The sequence below is a fragment of the Gobio gobio genome (assembly GCF_949357685.1).
Source record: "Gobio gobio genome assembly, chromosome: 3".
NCBI lineage: Eukaryota > Metazoa > Chordata > Actinopteri > Cypriniformes > Gobionidae > Gobio > Gobio gobio.
In genome coordinates, this window is record NC_137099.1 from 56,696,368 (window position 1) to 56,722,787 (window position 26,420).

Here is a 26,420-nt window from a genome sequence, read left to right on the forward strand (position 1 = left end):
ATGTAGAATATTGAATCAAATCACTAAGAATAATTGATAATAGAAAATTTACTTTTGTGAAGAAATATGAGATCTTTCATGTACCATGATTAATATCTGGTTGCTTTTTTTGTTTTAGTTTTTTGTCCTGTGATTGTGCAAAAATGATTTTACTTGTTTAATATGTGCTTTGTTGGAAAGTTTCTCAAGGTATTTTCATCATTGACAGGGGGGCTAGTCTGGGATTTTATTGCCGTCCGAATCAGAATGTGTTTTTTTCTCCAACCACCTACGGCTGAATTACCTGTTTTTTTGGGGGGGGGGTTTGTTAGACAAAAACCAAGGTCGTGTGGTAATTTAATTTAATTTAATTGTAATTGCTATGTTTTGACATCGTCCTTACTTGACCTGAATCACTAACCTCATTTAGAGCCTAGTCTCGGAGTTTGGTTTATCTTGTTGATTATGACATAAGATCCATAATTTTCAATATAATTCTAAGGATTTCTTAAAAGTTGTTCTGATAAAAAAATAAATAATAATTATGTTTAGGCACATGCAAATCAAGAATCAGTGTAGGAATCTCAACAATGGTGACAAACAGCTCGTAAAGCTCGTAATTTATTCATGCAGCAATGAATGATGGGAGCCATGGAAGAATTTTGATTGATGGCTCCCAGAATGCACTGCAACATGCTTTTTGATGGTCACCATTGTTGAGATTCTCAGGCTGATTCTTGATGTCTGTGAAAATGTTTTTTTGGGGTTGTTTTTTTGATCAGAAAACCTTTTGAATAAGTTGAAAATGCTTGATTTTATCCCTTGGAATCACAACTTATAAACGTAACTCAGATATAAGGATATAATCAATGATTCAGCTCAATTAATGGACTATGTCAAAACATAACTAACACCACCTGATCAACGTTTACTCTTTGCTTGTCTGGCTATTAAAGCAACCAAAACAAAATCTAATGTGTTACATGTCAAGGGTCAAGATCCAAACTAAATCAAACACTGATCACCATAATGGAATTGTGAATTGTGGCGTTCTCCTTTGGTGATTCTGCTTGTTATCATCAGGTGTTCGTCACTAATGGCCAATCATCACTAAATGAATCACTTAATTATCTCATTAACTTTAACACTGCTTCAGTGTTACTTTAACACTCTTATTTTAACACTTTAACACTCTTGAGTGTGGTCTCACATATACTCCCAGGAGAGTTAATTTAACACTGGAGTTTTTGCAGTTTACCTTTTAACTATTACCCTAAACCAGGGATATCCAATGCTTCTCCTTGAGGGCCACTGTCCTGCAAAGTTTAGCTCCAACCCCAATCAAACACACTTGAACCAGCAAATCAAGGTCTTATTAAGCATCCTGCAAACTTCCAGACTGGTGTGTCGAGGCACGTTAGAGCTAAACCCTGCAGGACAGTGGCCCTCCTGGACACCCCCGTTCTAAACAAAAGCATTAAAGATAGCATTGATTGGAGATGAGCTAAGTTGTTATTTGAAAAATGGTGATTTCCCAGAAATCTCAAAGTGCAATGTAATGTCTCTTTTGTAGCACAAGTGAGCCTTAAAAGTGAAATCAATATCTTGAATTGAAGCCCCACAGGAACCCGAGACTCTCAGCTGTCAGACTCTTTATTTGACTTTGTCAAGTGCAAAAGCATGTAAAGCGAAGTGCTACAAAGTTACAAGTACAACAGCACAATACAACACACAATGGCAAACCTGCAATCAAGACTTTACCTTCAGCATTTAATACAAAAAAATATTATTAAAAAATTATTGCATGCAAGTTGGTTTTGGCACATATGGCTAGCTTGAAATGCCAGACACACACCTAAAAGTATGAAATATTTCAGCGGCAGTAATTTCCTGCAAAGAACTACTAAAAAGCCATTATATTTAAAAAATGACCACTTGTGCTGTGTGTAGTTCTGTTAAAAAAACAAACAAACAAAAAAGCAATATTTTCATACTTTTGGGTGTTTCTTTCTTTTGGTCAACGCCGGAGAAATGAAATATGCAGCAAAGCGTTTGTGAAATGAGTGTACATACCGTCCTCCATTTTGTGTAATGAAAACAAAACAGAATTTCCTCTCAGTACGGTTAAGGCAAATGAGATTTCAAAAATGCAATCAAACTCTAATACAATATTTACATCAGGGCACACCAATATGTACAGATACACATGACCTTTCATAACTTCATCTGGAATGGCCTGAATAAGGACGTTACTGTAGTGGATGTGACCTTTTGACAGAATCAAAACTCCCTGTAGTGGATATTTTTGAACGCTTAAGCATCACTTCATCATCCAATCACTCTCAACTACTCTAATTTCATTATATGAGACCTTAATACATGTATTGACTGAAGCCAATACAAACAAACAAACAAACAAACAAAATCCTGGTTTGAGTTTTTACAAAGAGGGTCCCTGAGCGTCATCACGGTAAACAACATGGTTTTAGTACTTCACAAGAGACATAAAAACAAATACATGAAAATGAATGGTAATTAATATCCTGATGCAGCTTGTTTATAATACTCAAAGAGAATAGTTCTGGAAAGCTGTATGTGAAGAAACATTACACACTAGTTAAGTATGGCGAAGCACTAAAGCTTGACATTGAAATAAAGTGCTAAGTACAAAAGAAACTGAAGTTAATCTCTTGTTACTCGAGTAGCAAGCTTTGGCAAAATTATACGGAGATTAATGCTGTTGTAACTATCTCTTATGTTCGTACCAAGCTTATTATTTCTGCAAAACATTTTCAAACTAAATCACACCGATACCATCACAATCATTCATTTTATAACATCAATACAAAGTGCTTTTTAAATTAGATTCAAAACATCATAGAAGGCAGCAACAAACACTTCCATATTTCATAAGCTGATTTTTCATTCATTAACAAACTACTTACAATAAGGTTTACCTGCTGGAACAACAAATCCCCATACAGAGAATTCTGGGAGTTGTGCTTGAATAAGGGACGTACCTATGTCTTAATGCTCTCTTAACATTTCCCTTTATCTAATTTATCGAACTAATCCCTTTCCCTGCTCTCGGTTTTCCTTCTGTTTTACTCTTCTCTCACTCGCCCTTGGGTCCATTTCACTCTGAAAAACCTCTGAATGGAGCTCGCATGCAATTACGTCGGAGGAAATATTCGTGAAATCCTGAGGATTACTAGTTGTTTAGCACCCTGATGGCCTCTTCAGAAGTATTAGTGTGAGTGTGTAAGTGTAGGTGGGGAAATCGTACAAGTCCATGTATTTTCTGATATGTGTTTGCGTCTATTTTCTTATATTAAGAAGCATGAACTATGCATAAGTACCTCGAAGCTCTATATTTACGTTCCTGCAAATCTAGATGTGTCTTATGTCTGTGTGTGCGCGAGTTTGTCAGTGTGAGCCCTTTCTGAATAAGTTGTGCCTATTCTGCATCAATGGGCAATACATACACCCATGACCTTAACATAGCTTCCTTCAACAACAACAACAACAACAACACAAAAAAAGAACACTATTCATCAAACGTAACTAAAAACATTGTATGACAAGTGCCATCAAGCTTAAGCCATCCTGCATCAACAGGCATGCTGTTGTAGTCCTTCATCGTCTCTTTCAAGAGTTTGTTTTATTGCCGCGACAGCACAAGGTGTGCTCTTGTCGGTTTCAACCCAGTTGACCACCAGGGTCAAGAGGTTGGACTTGAGGTCACTGCGAGAGGGGACGGAAAAGGGCAACTTGCATCAAATGGAACTTCTTGAGGATTGTAGAAACCATGGTGACCTGCACCTAGTTTCCATCTTGTGACTTCTAGTAAGGTGTTACCGATCGAAAGACTTGTAGGTTGGAACTCAAGGCTATGGTCTGTTATTTGGTTTTGATTGGGAAAGTAGTATTGCATTTGGTATTCTTGAGGGCCTGGTTACAAAACCTGCTGTCACCAGGCCCTCATTTCCTCACGAAAGGCTTTAACCCTTGAGCTTCAGCCCCTAAGCCTTATGACTCTATTCCTAAAATCTGCCTTCACTTGCATACTGATTGTTGGAACCTTGGGATGTCAAGGTTTGTGGTGTCCTGAGATTGGTCTGTCTGTGTTGGGGTGCACCTTGTTTTTAAGAGGGGGAGGTTTGTGCTTGCGTTTGCGGGTGGGATTCGTAGTAGTGTGTGCGGGGTGCCGGAATACACTGGAGGGAAGGTTCTCGCTGTTGCTGGGAGGAACCCACTCATGGGAGCGAGGGATTGGTACTGGGGTAGTTATGGCTGAAACAGGAGCAGTCGAGGGAGCAGATGTTGGAGTGGGAACGGGGGTGGGGGTAGGGGCAGGTTTGTTGGCACAGCCAACAACCTCAGAGTCCCTTTGGAAGTTTGGGTCAACCTTGGAGGTTCCTTTTACTTTATGAGAAGCCTTATCAGTTTTTTGGACTCTGGGTGGACTACTGTCCTCCTCAGGTGGATTTGCTTTGAGGGGACCTGAATCCACCTTGCAAGGGTTTTTCTCAGTCTTGCTGACATCTACCATCACGGTACGAAGAATTTCTTGAGTCTTTTGGAGACTATTGGTCCTGTGGGGACTGGAGTCTACCTTGTTGTGGCTTGCGGGAAGGCCACTAATGATTTGTGAGAACTTGTCAGATTTCCTTGACCTTCTGTCTCTCTTGTGAAGATCTCTCTCTGACACAGGTGTGCCTATTTCAGTTCTCGAGGGACTTTTGCTACTCTCGACCACTTGTGTTTTCCTTTCTGCCCCCTTGTATCTATGTCTCTTCTGTCCTGCAGACTCCAGACTTCTGTGGTGGCGTATCCCTCTGCTCCGTCCTCTACTCTTCCTCAACAGCCTCTCTAGGCGGCACTCTGTTCGATACAATTCCTCTGTGGCATGGGTGACCCGGTCCAGCTGAAGAAGCAAAGCATCGAAAGCTGGGAGGATTCTGCGGAGTGTTGCCTCCATCTCAGCTCTCTCTTTCCAGCCTTGACCTCCAACTATAACCCCAAGGCCTAAGGTGAGGCCAAGTCCCAGACCTGGGGCTTCAGCCAAACTGCAAGGGCTGCTGGAAGTGGGCCGCCAGGAGGCCTCAGATCCTCCATCAACACTGTCGGGAGTTGGGGGAGCCTCTGGAGTGTCCAGAGGAGGAAGACACAAGGACTTGCAGTCACTTGTTGAAGAGGAACGTGAAGGCGGGAGCTCCATACCTTCAAATCGCACCTTGTGCCGGAACTATCAGGGAAGAAAGGGATAAAGAAAGGGTCAAGACAAAGGTAAAGGTCTGGGGTGAAGGTTCAATCTGGAAGACGTACTAGAAAGTTAGTAATAGGCATTATCATTATGTCATTATCCAAAGCAACTTACTGTACACTTTTTTAGGGGCAATCTTCTGGGGAAAGGTGCCCTCAAGAGCACAATGGTAACAGCTAATGGCTCATTCCTTGGAGGGTTTGACCAGCAACCATTTATTCACCATGAGCCTTGACCACTTAATCACACCTATAGTTACTGAGATCTTTAATTCTGATTTATCAAGACACTGTGCTTCAAGAGGAAACTCTCTGCTTTGCAAATTGCTTTAAAAGTAATACAAATCTACTGAAGGGATCAAGGGACTATGGGCTAAATGAACTATTCAGGTTTGGATAAAAAACAGTCCCTCGGGTAGAATCATTCTTTGTGATCCTATGAACCTATGTAGCATTTATAATCACGTAAGATACTTACAAGACCTAAATCCAGAAATGTTACATTGGTATAGGGATGAAACGATTACCGATTCCACGATAAACCATGATAAAATTTAGTGACGGTTAGTAATATCGTATAAAATTGAATTATCATTAAAACCGCGTGTGATTATCACGGTTGTGAAAACTCGCGGTAAATCTTGTCCAGTCAGCGTCAGTCTGGCGCAGCTCACCGCTGTTTCTGAATGAGAAGAAATGGAAGAAGGCAGTGACAGCACTCTGGAGATTGTTCAGACTCTAAAAGGACCAAATCTGAGGTGTGGTCATATTTTGGCTTTTACAAAAGTCCTGAGGGAAACTTAATCTAAGATGGCCACCCTGTCTGCAGAACATGCTAGAAGAAAGTCGCTGTAATAGGGGAAACACTTAACATCTGCGAACGCAAGGCAAGTGGACTTTGACCTCAATACCAAAACTACGTCTGGGAAATTATAACGTGAAGCGAACGAACAAATTCAGACAAGACTAGGGTGGCATTTAAGGGGTAATAATCAGGGCTTGACATTAACAACCGCCATTTGCGGGTGTAAGTTAACGTTATTTCGGCTGCACACTAGCCACTCTGGCTGTTGAACTTATTATAGTCTTCTCAAAAGCCATCTGTTATAATCGCGTTGCGCATTATAACCACTCACACGTGTTTATATTGAGTTTATGAATGCGATATCTAATAATCAGAGGCGTTCAGATTAGCCGGAGTTTTCTTCAGAGCGCGCGCCGCTCTCACTCGCTGAAATCTACACTAAAAGCAGATAAACGTGCGATGTACGCAGGACATTCACTCATCAGTGGTTGACCGTTTTTGTTCTATTTCAGCAGCGAAAATGGTTTAAAAAAACACAGCAGAACCACATCGCGTCTGATGTGACTGGCACAACGCTGGCGAATTTAGGGACCGTCTCTAAAGTTACACACAACATTGGTAACGTTATACACGTTTCAAACTTCAATAGAATTTGAAGAGAATGACAGTCATAAAACTGACTGTAAAGTGATCATTTAGGTGTCAGGTATGATGCACACATTTTGATATTTAATAAAAAACTGTCAAATCATATGGAAATATGGATATGCATTATTTCACTAGGATACTGTTTGGGCTCTTACACAAAGTACGCTGATTTAAATGCATCATTGCTGAACACTGATGAGAATATTGCTTGAGAATATATTTACAGAGATCATATTAGAGATTATATTTACGACAAATTATTATTATTTATGCGTTATGCGTTGCTATTGACAACGGCCATTATAAGGAAGAAAATCCCACAGAATCTAGCTTAAAGTGCATAGAGCAGCTTTAGTTATTTGTTGTTTGTTGATTTTCAAATATAAAACTTGCTGAAATGTTTTAAGTGTGTGCATCTGTTCTTTTGAACACTTTCATCTCTTTTGAACAAAACCGTGATAATATTGATAACCGTGATAATTTGGGTCACTATAATCGTGATGTTAAATTTCCATACCGTTTCATCCCTACATTGGTAAAAACTTGCATCATACAAAATTTCAGGGAATCTTGGGTATTGTGTAAGTACACGCACCTCTTTAGCACGGCTGAGCCCCATCCACATTTTGAGGCGTCGCAGGAACAACTCCACCATCTCATAGTCCTGCAGGTCAACGGCTGGACGGTACAGTTCCGCCCTTGCCCGACGATAGTTCCTTAGCAATGCTGACACCAAAAGCCACAGCAAAACGAGTCGGAGTAGAGTAAAGCTAATGTGGAAGATGAAACAGGAAGCGGAGCACGGGGAGGAGCCACTGTCCGGTCGCCATGACAACAGTCCACGCCCACTAGACCCTAGTAACTTCAAGCAAGTAGAGCTAACAGTTCCGTAGCCCTCCATCACAGAGTGGAAAAGCTAGAGGGGAAGAAAGAAAGTGCTTGTTTTAAGATTTTGAAATAACTATTAGATGTATTGATCAGAACAGACTGCTTTTAACAGATATAAGATGCTGAATAATGGTTCATAACTGACCCATTAAGTATTCTAGGTGAGTGAGGGAGATAATATAACAGCCTTTTACATCTGCTTCACCATTGTGCCAACATTTTTTGCATTTACTGTATGTAAACCGGCAAGAACTTCTTGGAATTGGAATTTAATAATTCAGGAAGGAGGAAAGGGTGGTGTGTTCAGATTCATACACAAACACATTTGCAAATTTATGCACAGGCATATACAACTCAACCCGCAATTCTTGAGTGGTTGTCAGGGTGTTGCTAAGCAGTTGCTTGGTCACTATTATGCCCTCTGTATGAGTAATAGCAATAGTGACGCGTGACTTAAACAACTAATAATAATACCCAGTCTATGCAGCTGGTTTTATTGAAGGTCACTCTAGCATACCAAGTTTTACCTCCCTCGGAAAGAAATTTGTAATGTGTAATTCAGCCAGCATCAAGGTCCTCACACACACACAGTTATGTACACAGTTAAAAGACATGAACCCTCAGTTCTGATAAATCGTAGAGTGACTTCAAAGAGATGTGCTGCTTTAATGAACTCATGTCGTTTATGAATCGAATAAATGTCTTTAATTATACTTGCTTCCTTTGCATCAGCAGGAGATTTGGTTATGCACGCAGGTCACCAGGATATTCCCAGAAAAAACTCTTGACAGGTTTGTGTTAACCAAGGAGCCATGTGTTCATGTGCAGAGGTCGGACAAAGAAACTGAAACAATGGCCAGTATAGTGTTGGGGCAGCCGGCTGGCCAATCTTCACTGACTTCACATTCCACCAGTAAGAGCAGTGTGTGAAGGCTGAGTTACACAACAATCTACACAACATAATGGGAGACAAATTGTTGGTGTGCGTCTCGCTGGCTCATCTGTGAGCAGGACAGCAAGTCTTTGTGGTGTATCGAGAGCTATGGTTTTCCAGGCATTCCTCCATGTAGGACGAACCACATCCAACAGGAGTAACTGTTGACGCAAGAGGAAGCGGTCTGAACAGAATGTCCAGGTACTAACCCGGATTGTATCCAAAAAACATAAAACCACAGCTGCTTAACTCACTGCAGAATTACAATTGCACCTGGTCTCTCCTGTTTCCACCAAAACTGTTCATCTGGAGTCAATATTCACGGTTGTGCCGCTTTAGCCAAACCTTTGGTCACTCATGCCAGTGTCAAAAGTCGGTTTCATCGGTGCCAACAGTGTAAATATTGGGCTGTGGAGAACGTGAAACATCCGTGGAAGTTTCGCTGTTGAGAATCGAGGCTGAACACCCGGACTGTTTCTGCCCTGAGTGAAGCATAGGGTGGATGAGTGATGGTTTGGGCTGCAATATCATGGCATTCCCTATTGTGCTTGATGGGCTCTACTGAACCATTCTGGAGGACCATGTGCACCTAATGGTTCAAACATCGTACCCTGAAGGGGGTGTCATGTATCAGCATGATAATGCACCAATACACACAGTTAGACTGGTGATGAATGTTTGATGAGCATGAAAGTGAAGCTGAGCATCTCCCATGGCCTGCACAGTCACTAGATCGAAATCATTTTGAGCCATTTTCGAGGAGCAAGTATCCTCCACCAGCATCTCACAGTGACCTGGCCACTGATCTGGAAGAGGAATGGCTCAGAATCCCTCTGGCCTCTGTGAAGGAAATGTCTCTGTTATTACCAAGATGAATTGATGCTGTATTGGCCGCGAAAGGGTCATCATACTAATCAATCATTGAGGTCTAGAACCAGGTGTTGCAGTTTCATTGTCCAACCCCTGTAGAATAAATCACAGTGCAGATGGTGTGCAGCAGTGTGTGTGCGTGTCCTAACCAGGTGTCCAGTGTGCGAGTACGCCAACAGGAACACGAGTAGAGTGACGGCAGCCGTCAGCAGCTCCCAAAAAGATCTCCTCAGCGTCCTCCCGAAAACCCCCCATTCTCTCATGAAGCGCAGCTGGTGGGATGCCTAAACAGAGAGAAATGATTCATTATGCATCACAGGGTTTGTATTTTCATACCATTAATTATTGCAGAATTAAATATTTAGTGTTGTCTGGCCTGACGTCTGCCGGAGATGAGCACGAGGACGGAATTAATAACTTTGCAGATGTTCGCCTGCATTCATTTAGTTGACCCAAACTAACCTACAGCAGGACAATCCCACTGGAATAACCTGAAGTAAAGTGCCTTGCTCAAGGGCACAATGGTTCATTCCTCTAGTTATCAAGTCTGAACTTTATAGCTACACTATGTAACTTTTTTGGGGGTCAGCGAACTACATAGAGCACTCAGATTTGGCAAATAGAAACTAGAGTGTGCTCGCTTGACGTACAAGAAAAATGTCATTCTCACGTCACGCCAGAGGTGGACAAAGTACACAACTCTATTACTTGAGTAAAAGTAAAAGTACTACTGGTCAAATATTACTCCGTTAGAAGTGAAAGTTCTAAAAACAGATTTTTACTTAAGTAAAAGTACACAAGTATTTGTTTTTAAAAGTACTTAAGTATCAAAAGTACATTTCCTTTTTTTATGTCGATGCATTATTTTATTATTGTTGTATAAATGCACATTATGCCATCATGGTGGTTTAAGCCAGTCAGTGATGCTCCATCCGACATGCTAGCATACGACTAGCTTAAACTCATTTAAATACTTGTATAAAAGTCACAAAGCTCTTCACAAAGCTGCTGTCACTTTAAGGCTGAATGCACGGATCCAATACACTGATACACATCCCATGTTCTCCCAACTGTTTACTCTTCTCTTTCTCCAAGACATTTACATTTTTGAAAATTTTATGAGACATGCATCAAGTGTATGCCAACTAAACTAATCTTTAATATTTTCATAAAATTGAATTTTTTTTTAATAATTTTAAATATGGCCATGGGTGCACACACTGTGCAGAGGAACCATCTTCTTTCATTTTGCTATAAACTGGTCAGTATTCAATGTTGGGAAACTTCACATGACCGTACAAGAGTGATTACTGATAGGCTGTCTGAAAAACAAAAAAAAAAACTTTTAAACAAGAAAAAATTCATCCACTGACTTTCAAAGCTGCTACAGAAACGACTTTCGTCTTTAAGGACCTTGATAGAAATGTAGTGGAGTAAAAAGTAAGATATTTGTCTTTCAAATGTAGTGAAGTAAAAGTAATAAGTTTCCAGAAAAAAGGATACTCAAGTAAAGTACAGATACTCAAAAAGTGTACTTAAGTACAGTACTCAAGTAAATTTACTTAGTTACTGTCCACCTCTGCGTCACGCCAGCACGTTTGAGCTTCCACAAGAACCAGTGAAAAGTCATGGGTTTGATTCCCATTCGCTCACCTTGAGCACCAGCAGGAAGAGGAGAGCCGCGCTGAGTTGGGCCAAAACCTGGTTCTGTTGGGCCAGAGGGAAGAAGTCTGTGAACATGTCCCGTTGTTGTAGAAATGACCCCCATTGGCGGGCGGACAGAACGGAGCGACTCAGGTGTAGAGAGATGACACAAATCGCCAACAGCAGACTGCAAACACTTGCTATATTCCACAAGCGCAGAAAGTAGCCAAGCCCCTGTTTCCGGACAATCATGCCCTCGCGTACAGCGAAATAAATCACGAAGACCAGCAGGAGGAGCTGTGATAGAAAGAGAGAACTTCATGAACCTCTGCCTACCTCCAGAGAGCACAATTGAATTGATATAAATGATGGGATCAGTGTTTTGTGGTTGGTCGACGGTTACCGTGAGGAACAGGGGCAGGTCCATGCCGTGACTGAGCATGTGGAGGCTGCAGGTTTTGAGGTCCAGACTCAACTGAGCGCGCTCAGACACAGGGAACTCCAACAGGAACGAGAAGACGGCCAACAGATCGGTGTTGATGTTATAGAGGGGAAACTCCACGAACAGAGCCCTCGTCCTGAACACAAACACATGAACCCTCAGAGGACGGGCTGGCTGATTCACTCACTCATTCATTTCATGGAAAATTAAATACTGTATCATTTGTGCCATGCAATAGTCATTCGCAAAATCAATAAATAACACAATCAATTATGACACATGTAATTATGGAAAAAGTGCAAATGGAAATACTGTATAAAATATATTATTATATAATATTATACTTTTAAAATGTATAATCTAGAAATGTAAAAATTATTTAATTGATTAATAAAATTAAACTGAATTTTGTTTTACAAATAAGTACATTTGTAAAAAAAAAAATCACTATATAAAACAATCAGTTATGATGTCTAAATAAAATTATAATATGATATTTTAATGTATGAATAATACATAGTTCCTACAAAAAGGTAATAAAAAGTCAATTTGGTAATCAGAAAATTATTTGATTGATTAATAAAAACACATCATCGAATTGAAAGTATTAAATGTTAATAGACTGGTAATTAGAAATTATGAAAAAAGTTCATTTCAACATCAACATGATTGATAATTGGTAATTAATTGGTAATACAATTTTTGCTTGAATAATATTAATAAATACATTTTCTAAAACATTTATGAATATTGACATTAATAAGTAAAATATTGATATCAATATTGATTTGAATATGAACAATATGCATAATAATGAATGCATAATTAATAATACCAATAACAATCATTTACTATTAATAAACTGTTAATTAAAAATGGATGATTAATTATAATTAAAAACAAATAATAGAATTGAAAATATTACATGTTAATAGACTGTTAATTAGAAATGATGAAAAAAGTAAGTTATTTTCAACATGACTGATAATACATATTAATACAGCTTATGATTGATGAAACTGATTTTAAGTTCCTCCAAAATGACTTCCTCTTTCTTCTTCTGTCTTTTGTTGTATTTCCTTGCTAACTGATTAGTATGTACTGGATGTGTGTGTGCGTCCGTGTGTGTACTCACAGCGGGTCGAGCCACTGGTGTGTGTTGAGTTGTTTGACCAGAGCTCTGGAGTCCTGCATCTTCCTGCTGAGATCCTGCACGAATCCAGCGCTGCTATAGACAGACACCTGCCCCCAGTGCCACACACTGCACACACACACACACACACACACACACACACACACACACACACACACACACACACACACACACACACACACACACACACACACACATCAAACCTTCATGAGAATCTCAGTGACATGTGGACGAGGCTCCTGAGCAGAGGTGAAAACAAAGACATCCTCTGAACCAGAAGACCTGATCACAATTGACGTTTCGCTCACTCGACGTGTCCAAAGCATTCTGGGATTTCCAGTTTGGCCAGAAGGAAAACCAACAACAAACCAATCATGTGACTCTTACCCGCTGCTCTGAGCTGTACTGATACTCCAGTTCTGCACCAATCCTGAGGCTGACTCCGCCCACCCGGCTGGGACACACCCAGACCACAAGGATGCTGGGAAATAGCCACTGACGGGGCATTCTGGAAGACAGCGAGGGGGAAAAAAGTCACTAGACGACAGCAGTTTGTCTGTTTCTTATTTGTTTCCTAAGAATGTGTGTGTAGCGAAACTTTTAACTTAAATTATTCTGGGTTTTCCCAATAATGATGAGCGCTGGAAGTTAAACACCTGAACTCCAGAGTTAAGTTTACATGTTATATAATTTATAAATATTTCTAAATAAAATAATGTTTCTGTGCTGGTGGAGCACCTGGCTGCGCTCTGAGCTGTCGGAGGCGGGGTCGACCTATCAGCAGGCTGCCCGTCTTCTCCATCAGGACCGGCCCATCCAGTAACCGTGGTAACAGGGAGTCTGAGAGCCACGCCCACACATCCTCACGACTGCAGACAGAAGATCTCACAAGTTAGAGACGTGTGTGTGTGTGTGTGTGTGTGTGTGTGCGAGACTCATGGTGTGAATCCACCTGTCGAAGGCACTACGTCAACAAACTGTCAGCTCTGATCTGACGCATCAACACACACACACACACACACACACACACACACACACACACACACACACACACACGCACGCAAGTCTGACCTGACCTGAGAGAAACAAAACAACACGGAAAGACACAAAAAGTGTCTTGTTGATCAGGATTCATCAGTGCAGGACATCCTGAAGAAAAAAACATTCTAATATTCAACGCCTCTGAAACAACTTTTGTGCAGAAGTATCCAGGGCGGCTTGTCAGGGGAAAATGAACATAAAATGCTGTTATTTTAATACTAATATTATTAAGACCAATATTAATATTTATGAATATTATTAAATTATTATATTTATGAATATTACCATTGATAAATATTAATATAAAAATAAATAAATGTTAATCTGATTAACATTGATATCAATATTGATTTGAATATGATCAATATTCATAATAATTAATAATACAAATAACACTGATAATAATATTAATAACATCAATAAACTATTTAATTATAATTAATACATATATTGATTAAAAAATATAAAAAAACGATAAATAAAATCGATAAAAATGTAAATATGAATTAAAATTGATGAAATGTAAATATTGATTAATATCAAATTATATAAAAATGTATTAGAAAAGGGAAGTTTGCCAAAATTATTTAATTATAATTAATACATATTGATTTTAAAAATATTAAATATAAAAAAACCCGATAAATAAAATCGATACAAATTTAAATATTAATTAAAATTGATAAAATGTAAATATTGATTAATATCACATTTTATTAAAATGTATTAGAAAAGGGAAGTTTGTCAAAATGTCAAAAAGTTAAAATTTGCACACAAAGTTTATAATTTATATCTTTTTTATTAATTTAAATTAATTTTACAAGATCAAAATCAAACTATTAATTACACATCAATTAATTATTAGAAAGAAGAGAACGTTTGTCAAGTCAAAGAAAGTTGAAAATAGTTTTAAACCCTTTAAAAGTTTACAGTCAGACGTGTGTGTTTATGTCAGACTGGCCAAAATAAAGCTTACAGGGTCTGACAAAAGTTGCGTAACGCTAACTGAGCTTCATCTGTATTAACAGAAGTGTGTGTGTGTGTGTGCGTGAGTGTGTGTGCGTGTGTGTGTGTGTGTGTGTGGACTGGTAATCCCTACGTTATGGGGACAAAATGTCCCCACAAAGATGGCAATATCCGAAATCCTCATCCTTGTGGGGACATTTTTAGACATCTTATAAATCAGACTAAGTGATGTTTTTTGAAAATGTAAAAATGCAGAATGTCTCCTGTGATGGGTAGGTTTAGGGGCAGGGGCAGTGTGTGTGTGTATGTGTGTGTGTGTGTGTGTGTGTGTGTGTGTGTGTGTGTGATGGTAGGTTTAGGGGCCGGGGCAGTGTAGGGGGATGGAATATACAGTTTATACAGTATAAAAACCATTACGCCTATGGAAAGTCCCCATAAAACATGAAAACCCAACAAGTGTGTGTGCGTGCGTGTGCGTGTGTGAGTGAGTGAGTGTGTGTGTACCTGCTGATGTTGTTGAAGTGTTCTGTGAGGAAATGATCCTGCAGTTGAGTGTGTAGTCGCAGGCGATGGGCGTCTTTGGCCGAGTCGGAGTAGTTGAGCAGTAAAACCACCAGCAGGAACAGCATGTAGAGCAGGAAGCCCTGTCAATTCACAGCACAAGACGCTATTATTCAAACACCCACTGCTTCACATTCACAAGCACTTCTGTCAATCATGTCAAACCCCATAAAAATACACATCAATCACAGCTAAGAGAGTCTAATGAGGAGAAGAACGGCCAATCAGAGTGCAGATCTCGAAAACATGACCTGGCAGTTAATGGATCCTGGCATATATGGCGGCTGTCAGCCATGACAAAGAGGGCTTTATAATATGGGCGAAGCGATTTTGGAACGATTTCCAAGCTTCTAGGAAAACTATATGATCAATCAATCAACTCGGAAAGCAACCCCATAATTCAGTGTTGGCGGAATTGAATCAGACTTTTCTAGCACTGTGGTTGTCGTACCTTCAGCATGGTGTGTAGCAGGCGGACTTTACGCGCTTCCTCTCTGGCCTGTGAGAGGGCGAAGCCCTGCGGCGGCCGCACTCGGGGGATCCGCTGAACCACCCGCTCCACGCGCGGACAGTCCACCAGCACATCCTGCTCTTCAGCTCTCAGACGCCCCACCACCAGAGAGAAATACACACCCTCTAACAACACCTGAACACACACACACACACACGAGAATCAGCGAACAAATCTGGATTCATTTTCACTCCTGGGCTGTGTTCGAAATCGGCCCCTATACCCTCCTTAACTACTCCCTACATTAGTCCACTAGAGGAGTGAATGAAAACGAGTGTGTGAATTCAGACACTGAGTGCGCTGGAAGGGCGGAGGAGTGTGTTTGCTTTTAATCATCATTTGAATCTCAGCAAACTGGCAGCTCCAGGAGTGATGAGAAGATTTATCGTCAACCCTGTCGTGAAAACTAGTATGTATAAATCTTAATTAAACCATTTAATAATCAATTAAAAAGGAATTGATATCTTTATGATATTACGTTGTTCCCACATTGGACCAGCGGTTTGGAAAACGGATGGATGGATGTTTCAGCAGTGAGCGCCATTATGGGTATTCTCGAGCCGTTGAGCGTACATCAGTTGTACACTCGTTATTGCAGTGCATTGTATTGAGTGCACTCGATAACGTCCACTATGGTTTCGGACACCTCTACAAATGGCTGTCCCCTCAAATAGTCTCATATTTAAGGGTATAGGGGGCGATTTCGTTTAAGGGTATAGGGGGCGATTTCATTTAAGGGTATAGGGGGCGTTTTCGTTTAAGGGTATAGGGGGCGATTTTGTTTAAGGGGATAGGCGCGATTTCATTTAAGGGTATAGGGCGCGATTTCATTTAAGGATATAGGGGGCGATTTCATTTAAGGGTATAGGGGGCGTTTTCGTTTAAGGGTATAGGGGGCGATTTTGTTTAAGGGTATAGGCGCGATTTCATTTAAGGGTATAGGGCGCGATTTCATTTAAGGGTATAGGGGGAAATTTCATTTAAGGGTATAGGGGCGATTTCATTTAAGGGTATAGGGGGCAATTTCGTTTATGGATATAGGGGCGATTTCATTTAAGGGTATAGGGGCGATTTCATTTAAGGGTATAGGGGGCGATTTCATTTAAGGGTATAGGGGGCGATTTCGTTTAAGGGTATAGGGGCGATTTCATTTAAGGGTATAGGGGCGATTTCATTTAAGGGTATAGGGGCAATTTCGTTTAAGGGTATAGGGGGCGATTTCATTTAAGGGTATAGGGGGCAATTTCGTTTAAGGGTATAGGGGGCGATTTCATTTAAGGGTATAGGGGGCGATTTCATTTAAGGGTATAGGGGGCGTTTTCGTTTAAGGGTATAGGGGGCGATTTTGTTTAAGGGTATAGGGCGCGATTTCATTTAAGGGTATAGGGGGAAATTTCATTTAAGGGTATAGGGGCGATTTCATTTAAGGGTATAGGGGCGATTTCATTTAAGGGTATAGGGGGCGATTTCATTTAAGGGTATAGGGGGCGATTTCGTTTAAGGGTATAGGGGCGATTTCATTTAAGGGTATAGGGGCAATTTCGTTTATGGATATAGGGGCGATTTCATTTAAGGGTATAGGGGGCAATTTCGTTTAAGGGTATAGGGGGCGATTTCATTTAAGGGTATAGGGGGCGATTTCATTTAAGGGTATAGGGGGCATTTTCGTTTAAGGGTATAGGGGGCGATTTTGTTTAAGGGTATAGGGCGCGATTTCATTTAAGGGTATAGGGGGAAATTTCATTTAAGGGTATAGGGGCGATTTCATTTAAGGGTATAGGGGCGATTTCATTTTAGGGTATAGGGGCGATTTCATTTAAGGGTATAGGGGGCAATTTTGTTTAAGGGTATAGGGCGCGATTTCATTTAAGGGTATAGGGGGAAATTTCATTTAAGGGTATAGGGGCGATTTCATTTAAGGGTATAGGGGGCAATTTCGTTTATGGATATAGAGGCGATTTCATTTAAGAGTATAGGGGCGATTTCATTTAAGAGTATAGGGGCGATTTCATTTAAGGGTATAGGGGGCGATTTCATTTAAGGGTATAGGGGGCGATTTCATTTAAGGGTATAGGACGCAATTTCGTTTAAGGGTATAGGGGCGATTTCATTTAAGGGTATAGGGGGCAATTTCGTTTATGGATATAGGGGCGATTTCATTTAAGGGTATAGGGGGCGATTTCATTTAAGGGTATAGGCGCGATTTCATTTAAGGGTATAGGCGCAATTTCATTTAAGGGTATAGGCGCAATTTCATTTAAGGGTATAGGGGGCGATTTCATTTAAGGTTATAGGGGGCGTTTTCATTTAAGGTTATAGGGGGTGACAGTTTCGCTAACAATGTTAGACTAACATGCAGATAGACAAGTTTGAAGATAATAAACAAACAATCGCGACAATATATGGCTTATCTGTGTTATTTATACCATGTTGGGTGTTTTCATAATAGATTCTATTTATAATGCAATGCTACTCAAGCTTTTATAATTATGCAGAATATTGTAAAATATATTTTCTGTCAGATTTTTTTATCCAAAGCCAAATGAGATCACATAAGGTTATTTAAAACAATTGTTGTAATAAATCATAAATTATAGTTTAAAGGTCCTGTTCTTCGTGATCCCATTTTTCAAACTTTAGTTAGTGTGTAATGTTGCTGTTAGAGCATAAATAATACCTGTAAAATTATAAAGCTCAAAGTTCAATGCCAAGCGAGATATTTTATTTAACAGAAGTTCCCTTTCAAAGCCTACAGCGAACGGCTGGTTTGGACTACATCCTGGTATTTCCTGCTTTAATTACGTCAGTAGAACAGTTTGTTGACTAACCTCCGCCCACAAGAATACGTGAAAAAGGGGGCGTGGTCTTGTTGCTCCCGCGTGGAGAATAGGAAGTGTTGCGTTCGGTTGCGTTTGTATAGTTTGTTTGTCGCCATGTCGTCGAGACGCTGTTATTTTCATCCCGGAGTCAAGTCACCTTTGTTTGGCTTTCCCAGGGACGCTGTACTTAGAGATCATTGAGCGCATGCATCCCCGTTATGGTGAGAGGCGTGACCTTTCCCGTAACGTGCGCTCTGCGTGCGCTAAGCTGCTGTCCAATCACAACACGGGAACCGCTGGCCCAATCAGAACTCGTTACGTGTTTCTGAAGGAGGGACTTCATAGAACAGGGAAATCTTTCAAGCCGTTTTGAGGACAGTGAAAACAGCAGTATACAGATAAGTAAATTGTGTGAAAAATACTGTGTTTTTACACGCGAAACATGAACACATGTTATATTGCACACTGTAAACACAATCAAAGCTTCAAAAAAAACACGAAAAACGGGACCTTTAATTAATCATAAATTCTTGTAGCAGAGAATGTATCTGTGCCTAGGCAGAATTTCCCATTGGGGACAATAAAGTTAACTAACTAAGCAAAAACTCACTTAATTTTGATTTTCCCCCCAGAATGTTTACTTATCAAGTAAATTAATCTTGATTTAAGAATTTTAAATATTTGGACTGGAAACAAGAAAAAATACCAAATAAGAAGAGCATTTTTTGCAGTGTAGTCAAATCTTCTCAGCATTTAAAATATAATAGGCCTTTGTTGATTACATTCCAAATAAAATAAACTACAAAAAATATATATTTCCTTTGCTCTGTTGCTCTCTGTCACATAGGCCTACCTGAAGCTCATTCATTATGCAGCTCATTAATGCGAGTCCTTTGTTATCTCAGGTGCTATCTCATCATTATTTATTAGATACCACGTCTCCTCGCTTATTGGCTTTGTGAAGAGAAACTGTCTTACAAATTTTAAATCAGTGTATTGTTTTATGTGAATGAGTAGGCTCAATGATTCTCACATCAGTATAAAGAAAAAAACTCTATACAAATACAGACAAGAGTCAATAGTCTTGGGAACAGATATCTATTGTGTGTTTTGAGGCCTTCATTTTAAAACAATTTTTTTGTTTTTTTCAAAATCCGTGCATAAATATTTTTCTCTCAAAAATACAAGCATGTACATACAAGTTGCTCACATATTCTGGTAGCCCAGTTTGTGCTGAATACAGTGTAATTACACTTTTGCCATTAATGTGTTTATAAGCAACTGAAAAAAACACAAATGTCAGAGCATGTCAAAACTTCTAAAGGGCCCCAAAACAGCTCAGACTCCTAGCGGTTAAGGGTATAGGGGGCGATTTCGTTTAAGGGTATAGGGGGCGATTTCGTTTAAGGGTATAGGGGGCGATTTCATTTAAGGGTATAGGGGGCGATTTCGTTTAAGGGTATAGGGGGCGATTTCGTTTAAGGGTATAGGGGGCGATTTCATTTAAGGGTATAGGGGGCGATTTCGTTTAAGGGTATAGGGGGCGATTTCATTTAAGGGTATAGGGGGCGATTTCGTTTAAGGGTATAGGGGGCGATTTCTTTTAAGGGTATAGGGGACGATTTCATTTAAGGGTATAGGGGGCGATTTCGTTTAAGGGTATAGGGGGCGATTTCGTTTAAGGGTATAGGGGGCGATTTCGTTTAAGGGTATAGGGGGCGATTTCATTTAAGGGTATAGGGGGCGATTTCGTTTAAGGGTATAGGGGGCGATTTCATTTAAGGGCATAGGGGGCGATTTCGTTTAAGGGTATAGGGGGCGATTTCGTTTAAGGGTATAGGGGACGATTTCATTTAAGGGTATAGAGGACGATTTTGGACACAGCCTTGGTCTAAAACAAAGACAAATTCCTAGGACAAATTTCACATTGCATCATTGACTTGAATACATATCATCAATTTCCCCCAAAAATATAAGTATCAAACTTAATTATACATATACTTAATTATAATTAATAAATATATTACTAACTTGTTAAATATTAATATTTAATAATATGAACCTTAAAATGTATATGAATGAGAAACCTCTATTAATAATTATAAAAAAAAACTTTGACAAGTCTTAGTATCATTATTTTAGTGTTTATTTGATTCATCAACATGAGTAAATACTAATATTTATGAATTTTTACATTCAAGAATATTAATCTCAAAATAATTAAACATTCATATTTATTAATATCCACATTGATATCAATATTGGTATAAATATCTTCAATATTCATAATTATTCATATAAATACAAATAATCAAATAATTAATAAAATACACAACACATTTAATTAAATAATCAAAATGTGTTCATGTAATATGAACTTTTAAATTAATATTCATTATAAAATTACTTTATTATTCTTTTTTTTTCAAAAGACAGTTTGTCAAGACAAACTTTATCAAGATGTTCGATGTTGACAAACTGAACCAACATCAACAAAGATGAGCTCTAATTAATCAAATGATTTGACATATCATATATTGATTCGATTTTTATTCTCCCTGCTTACAAAAACATACATGATCCAGCATATGATGGTTCGCTAGTTATAGGTGGGATTTCTAAACAGCTTTCACACCAACCAAACTCAGTGTCAAATCAACTCAGATCTACACCAAATGCTTGACAGAGTGTGAAAATGCAGTTTACAAAATTGTGCTCCATGTACAGGTGTGTAAGCTGCTCATGTGTGAGTGTATGTACCTTCAGAGGTTCGAGAATGAGGAATGATGACAGGAAGCTGACAATGCAGGAGATGAGCCACATCAGAGCCACGCCCTCACTGAAGCTCCGCCCCAACCACATGGATAGGCTGGTGGACAGGATAAGCCCCACCCAGCTGGCCCACAGAGAAGCCAATCCACATAAAGGAGGAAACGGTCTGGGCTTACACACATCCGCCACCACTGAGAGAGAGAGAGAGAGAGAGAGAGAGAGAGAGAGAGAGAGAGAGAGAGAGAGAGAGGGAGAGAGAGGGAGAGATGAAGGAGTTCAGCTGTGTTTGTTTCTCTCTCTGAGGTAAAGTGGATTTAGGTGAGTGTGTGTGTGTGTGTGTGTGTGTGTGTACCTGTGCGTGAAGTAAAGGCAGTTTTGGGAGGGTCTCGTCTAAAGGCCGCACATGGAATAGGTTCATTCATCTTTTGCAGTAGAATCACTTCTGTCTTATCACCGAATATACTGGAGCTAAACACACACACAACATTTATTCAAAAAGTATGCATTATTTATTTATTATTTATTTGATTGTATACGCGTCAAGACCTTACATTTTTTACATTTAAGGCATTTGAATAGTTTTTAAGGATCCACACACGCTGAAATGGTGTGACTTACAGATCGCCCATGTCACTGTCCGTCTGAGACAGCAGCTGTCCATCGGCCAAAATACGCTTGATTAGATCCTCATCTGTCAATCAAAGTCAGCATCCAATCAACAACCAGCTCTATTCTTCTGACACCAGCATTAAGTATGTGCTTAAGTACTAAGTATATAAGTAATATGCACAAGTACACTATAGCATAAAAGAGAGAACAGTAAATGTATTGAGGCCAGCGTGTCACCTGAAGAAGAGAAGTATTTGTTCCTGTGGCTGTTGTCAAAGATGGTGTCCTCCTCATCAGGACTGAAGGTGATGTCCACTCCCAGATGTCTGCTGCCCTGACCTCTCTTGAGGCGAGGGGGAAACACCGGCCCCATCTCCACAGACGGATCAGTCAACACATCCGGCCAATCACAGTCAGGAATGCTCCACCTCTGAAGACTGCAGCGGAAGAACAGGGCCAGAGATTCACTCAGTTTCTCTCTCACTCACACACTCACTGACTGACTCACTCACTCACTGACTCACTCACTCACTCACTCACTGACTGACTCACTCACTCACTGACTCACTGACTCACTCACTCACTCACTCACTCACTCACTCACTCACTCACTCACTGACTCACTCACTCACTGACTCACTCAGTCACTGACTCACTCACTCACTCACTCACTCACTGACTGACTCACTCACTCACTGACTCACTCACTGACTCACTCACTCACTGACTCACTCAGTCACTGACTCACTCACTCACTGACTCACTCACTCACTGACTCACTCACTCACTCACTGACTCACTCACTCACTGACTCACTCACTCACTGACTCACTCACTGACTCACTCACTGACTCACTCACTGACTCACTCACTGACTCACTCACTGACTCACTCACTGACTCAATCACTGACTGACTCACTCACTCACTGACTCACTCACTGACTCACTCACTGACTGACTCACTCACTGACTGACTCACTCACTCACTCACTCACTCACTCACTCACTCACTCACTCACTCACTCACTCACTGACTCACTCACTCACTGACTCACTGACTCACTCACTCACTCACTCACTCACTCACTGACTGACTCACTCAGTCACTGACTCACTCAGTCACTGACTCACTCAGTCACTCACTCACTCACTGACTCACTCACTCACTGACTCACTCACTCACTGACTCACTGACTGACTCACTCACTCACTGACTCACTCACTCACTGACTCACTCACTGACTCACTCACTCACTCACTGACTCACTGACTGACTCAATCACTGACTGACTCACTCACTCACTGACTGACTGACTCAATCACTGACTGACTCACTCACTCACTGACTCACTGACTCACTCACTGCCTCACTCACTCACTGACTCACTCAATGATTAACTCACTGACTCACTCACTGACTCACTCACTGACTCACTCACTGATTAACTCACTGACTCACTCACTGACTCACTCACTGACTCACTCACTCACTGACTCACTCACTGACTCACTCACTGATTCACTCACTGACTCACTCACTGACTCACTCACTGACTCACTCACTCACTCACTGACTGACTCAATCACTGACTGACTCACTCACTCACTGACTCACTCACTCACTCACGCACTGACTCACTCACTCACTGACTCACTCACTGACTGACTGACTGACTCAATCACTGACTGACTCACTCACTCACTGACTCACTCACTGACTGACTGACTGACTCAATCACTGACTGACTCACTCACTCACTGACTCACTCACTCACTCACTCACTCACTGACTGACTCAATCACTCACTGACTCACTCACTCACTGACTCACTCACTCACTCACTCACTGACTCACTCACTCACTGACTCACTCACTGACTGACTGACTGACTCAATCACTGACTGACTCACTCACTCACTGACTCACTCACTCACTCACTCACTCACTGACTGACTCAATCACTCACTCACTGACTCACTCACTGACTGACTGACTGACTCAATCACTGACTGACTCACTAACTCACTCTTTGATTCACTGATTCCGTTGTTAATTGTCTCTTGTATTGACTCAAAATGAAATACTCAGTCATTCATTGACTCTGATTCCCTTGCAGTCATTAATTCATCCACTCACTAAATCGGTTTTCATTTGCTTATGATTTCATTCTCATTTATTAAATTCATTTATTTAGCCACTCAGTTGTTTTTTCTGTTATACTGTTTATTTGATCAATTTTTACCAAACACCCCTGCATTAAACATTGTTAAAAAATAAAAATATAAATAAAAAATAAACCCACAACTTATACATTATTTAACACCAGTTGTTTATTTTTTCACCCCAGTTTTATTTTAGTATTATTTATATACCATAGTATTATCTATCAATATTTTGACTATATGTTATTTATATTTTATGAATAATATATATATATATATAAATATAATTTATTTTATATTTGTTTCTTGATATTTTATTTTATTGCAGTTAACGTTTACTTTATTTCAAGTTTATTTTAAGTTTCAGTTAGCTATAATAATCTGACCTGATGTGACCTCACGCTTACCTCTTAGTGGAAGGAGTGGGCAGGTCAATGTTGGTCTCTTCTGAGTATGTCTGCAGTGAGAGAGAGAGAGAGAGAGAGAGAGAGAGAGAGAGAGCATGTTGAGTTATTCTTCTGCAGGAACACAATAGACTCAGGAGGATGAGAGTTTGCTCATACTGATGTACTTCACAGTTCACCGCTGGAATATAAATGGAGCTTCTCGTCTCAGTTTTGCAACTCAAACTTCATCATGTTTTTCATTCTAATAGAAACCGGCCTGGAAATGTGACATTCGGAGACGTCTGTGACAAACTAAACTGCAGCATGAAGGCAATAAAGACGACAAAAAGCACCTTTCAAGATGCAGACATTCATTTCCTAAGCGTTTCATTTCGTTTGTTCTCACAGCGCACCAGAGAGAAATGAAATAAATCAGCTATGACTTTGAAAAACATAATGAGAAGGTCTTTGTGAAGGTTGTTCTCTGTGTGCAAACAAACGCAGGCGGATACGCATTTCAATTTGCACCTCATGAAAGGTACGAGAGAAACACATCTGGGTCTCTTTCAGAATAAATAAATATACATATATTGTATTTTCCTTTGGAATAAAAAAAAAAACTCTTTAAAAAAAAGTTTCTCTAGCAGAAACACTGCTCAGAGACTGAGGTTCAGTTCAGCTGATTGAACTGCAGTCAATCTCAGATGCCAAAATCATGTTATTTCAATCATAAAGTATTACATTATTGTTTATATATACACCGATCAGGCATAACATTATGACCGGTGAAGTGCCTTGGGGCAGTCGTGGCCTAATGGTTGCGGGTTCGATTCTCAATACCGGCAGGAAATGACAATGACTGAAGTGCCCTTGAGCAAAGGAGCCGGAATCATTTCCACGGTTTGCAGTATGTGTGTGTGTGTTCAGTACTCACTACTCCTAATGTCTGTGCACTAACTTGGATGGGTTACATGCAGAGGACAAATTCAGAGTATGGGTTACCATAATGGCCTTCACATGTTTGTGTACCAGTGGAAATTACAGCCAAACTCTAACGTACCTCTCCAGGAATCCCATTCAACATCAGAAAAGAGCTTCCTGTCAACGAGTTATCCAGGAAGTCATCGATCTCCAGAGACTCCTGGTCCACCTGAGGAGGAAGCTGCTCCACAGAGACCTTAACAGAGATAAAGCTTTTTAATCTACCACACTGCCGCGGTGAAGTCTTCAGAGCACTTCACTCACTGACTGACTGACTCACTCACTCACTGACTCACTCACTCACTCACTGACTCACTCACTCACTCACTCACTCACTGACTCACTGACTCACTCACTCACTCACTCACTGACTCACTCACTCACTGACTGACTCACTCACTCACTGACTCACTCAGTCACTGACTCACTCAGTCACTGACTCACTCAGTCACTGAATCACTCACTGACTCACTCACTCACTCACTCACTGACTCACTGACTCACTCACTCACTGACTCACTCACTCACTGACTCACTCACTCACTGACTCACTCACTCACTCACTCACTGACTCACTCACTGACTCACTCACTCACTCACTGACTCACTCACTCACTCACTCACTGACTCAGTCACTGACTCACTCACTGACTCACTCACTCACTCACTCACTCACTGACTCACTCACTGACTCACTCACTCACTGACTCACTGACTGACTCAATCACTGACTGACTCACTCACTCACTGACTCACTCACTCACTGACTCACTCACTCACTCACTCACTGACTGACTCACTCACTCACTCACTGACTCACTCAGTCACTGACTCACTCAGTCACTGACTCACTCAGTCACTGACTCACTCAGTCACTGAATCACTCACTCACTCACTGACTCAATCACTGACTGACTCACTCACTCACTGACTCACTCACTGACTCACTCACTGACTCACTCACTGACTCACTCACTGACTC

At 40.4% G+C, this 26,420-nt stretch overlaps 1 protein-coding gene across 1 annotated transcript in view; it reads right to left on the reverse strand.

The window, feature by feature from the left end:
* Window positions 1-1,617: 1,617 nt before the first annotated feature.
* The window catches only part of pkd1a (polycystic kidney disease 1a), a 141,016-nt gene continuing 116,213 nt past the window's right edge, over window positions 1,618-26,420 (reverse strand). The window contains exons 33-48 of the mRNA XM_079813383.1: window positions 25,518-25,634; window positions 24,479-24,528; window positions 22,145-22,344; window positions 21,917-21,989; window positions 21,651-21,766; window positions 21,287-21,489; window positions 15,648-15,842; window positions 15,140-15,279; window positions 13,367-13,497; window positions 13,016-13,136; window positions 12,611-12,736; window positions 11,437-11,611; window positions 11,043-11,330; window positions 9,539-9,673; window positions 7,293-7,613; window positions 1,618-5,227 (exon numbers count right to left, since the gene is read on the reverse strand). Coding sequence (XP_079669509.1) covers window positions 4,070-5,227; window positions 7,293-7,613; window positions 9,539-9,673; window positions 11,043-11,330; window positions 11,437-11,611; window positions 12,611-12,736; window positions 13,016-13,136; window positions 13,367-13,497; window positions 15,140-15,279; window positions 15,648-15,842; window positions 21,287-21,489; window positions 21,651-21,766; window positions 21,917-21,989; window positions 22,145-22,344; window positions 24,479-24,528; window positions 25,518-25,634 — 3,549 coding nt within the window. The 3' untranslated portion in view covers window positions 1,618-4,069. The remainder of the gene's footprint in view (window positions 5,228-7,292; window positions 7,614-9,538; window positions 9,674-11,042; window positions 11,331-11,436; window positions 11,612-12,610; window positions 12,737-13,015; window positions 13,137-13,366; window positions 13,498-15,139; window positions 15,280-15,647; window positions 15,843-21,286; window positions 21,490-21,650; window positions 21,767-21,916; window positions 21,990-22,144; window positions 22,345-24,478; window positions 24,529-25,517; window positions 25,635-26,420) is intronic.